This window comes from Oculina patagonica, chromosome 1, assembly GCF_052425735.1.
Source record: "Oculina patagonica isolate OP01 chromosome 1, crgOcupat, whole genome shotgun sequence".
Lineage (NCBI taxonomy): Eukaryota > Metazoa > Cnidaria > Anthozoa > Scleractinia > Oculinidae > Oculina > Oculina patagonica.
Window position 1 is genome coordinate 28,205,559 of NC_135758.1, and position 7,029 is coordinate 28,212,587.

The 7,029-nt window shown below is 39.4% G+C and overlaps 1 protein-coding gene across 1 annotated transcript in view; it reads right to left on the reverse strand.

The window, feature by feature from the left end:
* Positions 1–3,462: 3,462 nt before the first annotated feature.
* The window catches only part of LOC144642625 (PH domain-containing protein DDB_G0267786-like), a 43,371-nt gene continuing 39,804 nt past the window's right edge, over positions 3,463–7,029 (reverse strand). Inside the window, exons 12-15 of the mRNA XM_078501650.1 lie at positions 6,851–6,976; positions 5,401–5,508; positions 4,551–4,662; positions 3,463–4,065 (exon numbers count right to left, since the gene is read on the reverse strand). Coding sequence (XP_078357776.1) covers positions 3,848–4,065; positions 4,551–4,662; positions 5,401–5,508; positions 6,851–6,976 — 564 coding nt within the window. The 3' untranslated portion in view covers positions 3,463–3,847. The remainder of the gene's footprint in view (positions 4,066–4,550; positions 4,663–5,400; positions 5,509–6,850; positions 6,977–7,029) is intronic.

Sequence of the window (7,029 nt, forward strand, 5' to 3'; positions counted from 1 at the left end):
TAAATGACAAAATTTAACGTCAGTTCTCCTATGCTGAAACTTCCCTCGGCTCTGTTACAGAAAAGGGGCTATTTACAGTTGATTCTTATGTTATTTTAATTGTGACCGAAGGCCAATGTACTGAATAAGGTCACCGTACGCAGATAGTATTGTATGAATTGTATTATTTATAATCTCTGATAAGAAATTTTTAGTTAGTCTAGACAGTCATTCATGTCCAGGCAAGTTATGAAATTAGGTGAAATGCCTCAGGTTTGGGCTGACCAATAGGCACGTTTTTATACTTGGTAGCAAGGGTTAGACGATTTAAACGAAGGAAATTAAAGTAAGCAAATTTATATTAATCATTACATTTGAGATGTACGCAATCTCGTCCTCAGAGCCCGCGTTTCTTTTGGTCAGCACCAAGAACACAGACTCTGACCTGAGCGCAAGATCAAATCTGATTGGCTGAAACGCTAACGGGCACGTGCTCATTCGCGTTTCAGCCAATCAGATTTGAGCGGAAGTCTGTGAATCGCAGACTTTCAAATTGCAACTTACAAGAGTGCTCTTGATGCTGGGTCCTGGGGAACAGATTTGAGACGTTCCCTTAGCTTTGCTGTCAAAAGGTGTCTTGTATACATGTAGTTGAACAGCTATTTGTTCCAAATAAAATAGGTTATGTTAGGTTAGGTTAAGACGGTTTCCGCCGAACATTCGAGCAATAAAGGCAAAAATAAAGCTACCAAAAAAGAACCCATAGCATGGTGACAGTTTGAATACAGTTAAGAAAAACTTAGCAAAACCTTGACATAAACTTTCTCGATGATGCTTCAGATTTAATCGCGGGGTGACTTTGAGAAGTTAATTACAGTGAGATGTTTCAATTTGTATACAAAATGTTACTGTGCTATAAGAAAGGTTTTTGGTAATTAATTTTTGCACTTATTGCTCGAACTTTCAGCGGAATTCGTCTTAAAATCTGTTCCAATCCAGTGAATTGGATGAGTTAAGTGGCTCATTTATGCCTGCTCTTGTGGTCGGTTTCTAAATACGACAGGGAGTTGCCTTATTTTACTTGAAGTCTGTAGATTAGGGGCCGGTTGTTCAAGCAAGATTAAGTTAATTCAGGATAGCGTGAATTTAATTTCAGTTTTATAACTTTTTAGTAAGGATTGCTATTGCTGTATATATCTTTTGTCCTTCAGTTGACTTTTACTAATGTCAAACGCCAGAAAATCGAGTAATATTAATTTTAGTTGGATAAAAATTGAGTATCAGAATAATTTAAATCCTTTAACGTTTTTTCTACCCCTTTTAAAAGCTTAAAATGTAATTATCCGTGATAACACCAACAACAATTTATTGTCAGAGCCTGAGAAAATGAATTTTAAAGTTTACAAGTAACTATAGGTAAAATCTCACGTGAAGCTATTTTGTAAAATCGTCTTTTGAGCGATTCAGTGGAATTTAGTGAAACTTAGAAATTCGTTTTCATGTTTGGTGTTATTACAAACGATTTCTTGTGATACAGTGGAACCTCGATTTAACGAACCTCTATTTAGCGAAGTCCTCGATGTAACGAACGATATTCTTCGCCCCAGTAATAATAAAATATGTGGAAAAGAACCTCGATATAACGAAACCTCGTTGTTTTGCCAGTCCCTTGGCCCTTCGTTATATCGAGGTTCCACTGTATTTGTATTTGTATTCTGACACAGAAGTTTGCAATGAGATGTCAATAATTTTGGTACATAGTTTTGTCCAATTACAGCAAGGCGCCCAAATGTGTGACCACTTTTAATTTTTTCACATTCTTTCGTGCAGATTTAATCCAATCAAAAGCCGTGGATAGCTTGCAGTTGACTTCTGATTGGATTAAATCTGCACGAAAGAATGTGAATAAATTAAAAGTGGTCACACATTTGGGCGCCTTGCTGTAATACTTGAGGTCCTGGCAGAAAACTCGATTGACATTAAATCCTGGATTATCATTAATCTTGAACAATACAAAGCCTGTCGAGCGCAAGGCTGCTGAATAATTGATAGAAGAGGACAAAATTGATTCGCCCGTGAGGACGGGCACTTAGCTTCCCTGGAAATGACGGTTTTAAGCATGTTGGATATTTGCAATCCACGTTGTGTTGGGCGTTTTATTAAATTTAGGAAAATTATACATATTGTACATTCATTAGTCCTTTACAACGCAATGCTAGCTTATTCTTTTGTAACGGCAGAACAATGGAAATTATAAAGTACAATTTACCTTTGTCCGAGACGTTTTCTTTCTTTCCGAGTCCATTTGCACGAGTATGAAAGACGACATCTCTGACCATGGGGTAGAGTTCAGTTGTTCAATAGAGAAATTAAATACATTTTTAAACTCATTGGATTAGCTGATGTGTAGACCCATCATTCAGATACAATGGAACCTCGATTTAACGAAACTCTATATAACGACGTCCTCGATATAACGAACGATATTCTTCAGTCCGGTCAAAGTTACAGTAAAATGTATGGAACAGAACCTCGATACAACGATATCCTCGTTATAACTAACACAATCCAGAAGCCCAAACGTAAAATATACCCCGATATAACGAATTATATAGTTAACTCGCGACAAAAGATGAATGTAGAACAGACCAACAAGGATGAAAATACTTTAATCCTGTAACAAGAGAACAACTTAAAGACATATGTCCATATTAATGTGGATATTAGACATTAAAGCACAAATGTCATTTTTGACAGTTGTTCAAATCAGTAAATGCTGGGTAGTGCAACGTAACAGCATGAAAAACATTTTGTTGTTTTTCCGCAAATTCGTTATATCGAGGTTTTCGATATAACGAACCCTCGATATAACGAACAAATTTTCCCAGTCCCTTGGCACTTCGTAAAAACGAGGTTTCACTGTACAATGCAAAAGCTAACCTTTATGGGTTGTAAGTTGCAAGCTTCCTCCTCTAACTAGCCTGAGAGCAGCCTCAGTTAGCTTAAGGTCATTCCATCGAAATAGAACTGACAAAAGGTTTCGTTCAAACTTTGCCTATTGGTCGTTGAAAAACTGAAGATGGGGTCCCATATTCTTTTAGGAGCAGGAGGACCTTGTGTATGGGCCCCATAATTCCTCACAATTTAAGCTTCCTGAAACACTGTTATTTGAGCCGTGGAAGCAGAAAAACTGGGAGAAAGCACTACGAGAAATAAAATAACAGCAGTGCTACATCGACTCCAAGGAAAAATTCAATATATGTTTGAAGATAAAGGCGGCTCATCCTTAGTGTAAAAACCTGTGAGAACTCACCTGTGACGTAAAACACTGTGATGAATCACTGTCCGGTGGATAAGTGCAAACGAAACAAACTACGCTATCCACCCAATAGTGATTTATCAGAAGGCAGTAATAAAGGAAGGGCGGTTCTTTTCGTGCGTTCAGTGATTAAAAAACCGGATAAAAAGCAAGACAGAGAGACAGTTGGTACACAGAGTTTATTTGCATCAGATATCGGTGTATCTTGAAAAGTTATTGAATTAAAATCAGGATCTATCAGTTATTGTCGGTTCTAATTAAATCCGTTGATGTCACAATATTTGCTAGACTTGCTTACAAGTCGAGCTCTCCGGAAACGAGAAGCGAACGACTTTTAGAAAGTCTAAAAATTTGCCTAAAAACCCTGTTATTAAGTTGTTAGTCAACACGTTTCTCCTGATATAATCAGGTCTTCGAGAGATTTTTATAAACTGCCTAATTGATTTTGTTATAAGACAAAGCAAAAATTGGAAACTATCACCAGCTGTACTGCTGGATGTTAAAGGCTAAACTCAAAATGAATTTCCGTTAAGAAATTAACTGTTTTGTTTAAAGCTCAGTTGTTTCTTCACATTTCTTCTCATTCGCTTCAGCTTCGGGTTCGTTCGTTTGCTCTCCAGCTTCGCTCGGTTTCTCTTCGGCCTTTTCCTCGGCTTGCGGTTCTTCGCTCGTCTTATCTTCGCTTTCTTTCGTCTGTTCGTCGGCTTTCGGTTCGTCGGCTTTCGGTTCGTCAGTTTTCTCCACTGGGGCACCCCCGATTCCACAAACTAACAGACAAAACAACAGTCAATCACATTGAGAAAATAAGGGTGATATTGAATTGAGAGAGAAAGGGGGGAGGAGAGGGAGGAGGTTTTTTTTGGTCAGGAAAAAAAACGCCCGAATCAAACGCTGACCTTAAAGTTCTGAGGGCCCAGGCCAAACAACGAACTTCGCATGAGACGAACTTAACTGAACGAATTAAGTTTATGACTAGTTCGACGTTCTTGCTGCTCTGAATTTGGTTCGACGGTCGGTTCGACGAATTATCTTCGACGTCTGACCCAACGGTCAAGCTTTACCTGTTTGGGTCGACCAGAATTGCAATTTAGTTCGTCTCCTGTGAAGGTCGACGTTTGGTTCGGCCTTAGCCTTGCGTCAAACGATCTAAAAAACTTCAAGGGCTACATGACATACCTCTTGAAAAACCTGTGTGATTCGTACAGGTCCCCCCCCCCCCCCCCCCCGCCTCCATTTTTGTTTTGTGACTCACCTTTCTTGATAGTGTCCCGTATGCTGGTCTCCACATACGTGTCATACTTATCGCTGAGTGAAATGGCCTGTCGGAGGGGGTCTGGGATACTCTGTTCCACTGGCTTGATCATCTGCAAAACAATTTGGAGGGTGAGGGGAAGAAGCATTAGTGAATGAATATCGAAGAAAAACACACGCGTTATACCAGCGTCCGCGCAACGCGTCTGCAAAACCCCGGTCACATTTAATTTGACGTTGCACCTTAGAAAACTGGTTTGTTCGCGAGAATACCAAGACCGACGAACATGTCAAACCATACATTGAGAGCTAAGAAATACGCACAGCATCTGATAAACAATAGGTCATTTTACAGTCATTTTACATAATACAAACCTCTGTGCTTTTCTCGTGTAAATGCAAACTAGTTAGCATTAGAACAACTTGATTTACACAACAAAAGCAGTGAGTGAGGTCTCTATCAAAACAAGGTCACCTCTAGCCTCGCTACTATTCAAATATACCTGGCACGAAAGGCTTAGTCACTAAGTAGACAACAGTCTACTAAGTAGTCTACAGTCAACTCTCTCGAAAACGGACACCGTCGGGACCGGCTTCAACTGTCCGTTTAAGAGAGGTGTCCGTCTTAAAGCGAGTTTAGTTACAGTAAAATGACTGAAAAATGGCAGGGACGGGACCAACACCAGATGTCCGTCTTATAGAGGTGTCCGTTGAGAGAGAGAGTTGACTGTATTCTATAAAAAATCTCAGTTCAAACAAAATTCTTGCGCTTAGAACGACTGCGTGGGAGGCTAGGGTTAAAGAAACTGAGAAAGACGAATCGTCTCCACTGTCCCAGCGGCACTACTTACCGGTTTACAGACTTCATCGGTCAGGCTGTGGGTGTGTGGTACCAACATACACAACATGGATTCCACCATGTACTGATCAAGAACAATCTTCTGGTCCTCGTCATATTTCTGTTAAACAAAACAGAAATCACATGTAGCACTAAGTAATACCTTATTATAGGAAATTAACGCTTCTGTTAATTAAGGTGTTTGAAATTAACGCGACTTACATTAACGCGAATTGAAGAAAAAATTACTTTCCAATAAGGGAAATTAACGCGAAAGAGACGGTAAAATTTCAAAATGAAGGAAATTAACGCGACGTACACAACAGGAACAAGTTTATTTCAACACTTGTAGGGGTATAATCTTAAACGAAAACAATGTTCTTGATACTTTTTCCACTTTGATCGTTCTTCACAGTATCAATGATAGTGGCACATAAAATAATGCATTTTCCTTGGAGTCAAGAACGTCTGGATTGTAAAGAGAAATTGGGGTCAAAATGATGGAAATTAACGAATTAACATTAACAAAAATTAACGCGACTTAAATTAACGCGAATGTTTGAAATTCGCGTTATTTTCATGACGCGTTAATATCCTATAATAAGGTACATGGAGATGAGAAACGTGTAAGCCCTCAAACTTACAAAGCGCTCCTTACAGGGTATTTCACCTAACATGACCTCGAGGAAAAGAGGCCGACAGTTAGCCTTATGGTAATGGTAATGCCTTTATATGGCGCACTTCCAGCCTACCGTAAGTCCTATGGCATAAAAGAGATTAAGCATCACGTTTATTTTACCCTCGAACGGCAAAAATTCAAGTAGTTTTGTGTTTGTCGTGAATGTGTTTTTTTTTTCCTATTTGTGTGAGGGATTAATTTTAGAATACGATAAAAAGGTAACAAAATGAAAGGCAAGCTCGCGTTTGCCGTTAGCCGTATAACATAATGCTTAATCTCTCTATTCTCTCGATGGCGAACACAAAGCACAAGCAAGATCCCCGTAAGGAAAGCGTGACACTAAAATAAAAAAAAAGTCGTGACACCACAACCGAGCGACCACTCCATTCCCCACGGCAGCCTTAACAAGGGAAATTTATAATCCAGCCAATCTAAATCCCTTAACTCTCTTATAACAAAGGGATTTTAAAACGGTTCATTTGATTGACAAAATTTCAAAATTCCTTTGTTAAAATCTAGCCAATCAAATCATGTGTCCACAAAGCCACCCGTTCCTCGTGTAAAGACCCTGCCGGCTAGCTAACAGGGGCTGGGGACGAAAGTGCGCCATGACATTAATAAATTGATTGATCGTCGCCCCGAGAAAGCGGGAAGCGAACGTTTGAGTACCAAGCTATCTGATAATGACTTCTTACATGCAGCACTAAGCAACAACGACTTGTCAAAGGAAAAGACCCTGGTATTTACGGGATAAAACAGCAAGTTTTTGAGGTTCACATCTTACCAACAGCACTTCCTCTTTGACAACTTTCATGGTGTCTGCGGCAGTTTCTCCATTTGATTTGGCATCAGTACCAGCGATTCCTTCGTTGAAACGTTCCTCAAAAGTATACATGGCTGAATCCAGAAGCTAAAACAAAGTTTGCAACACGGTATTAGAAATTTGCACTGTGTTTGTTGGGA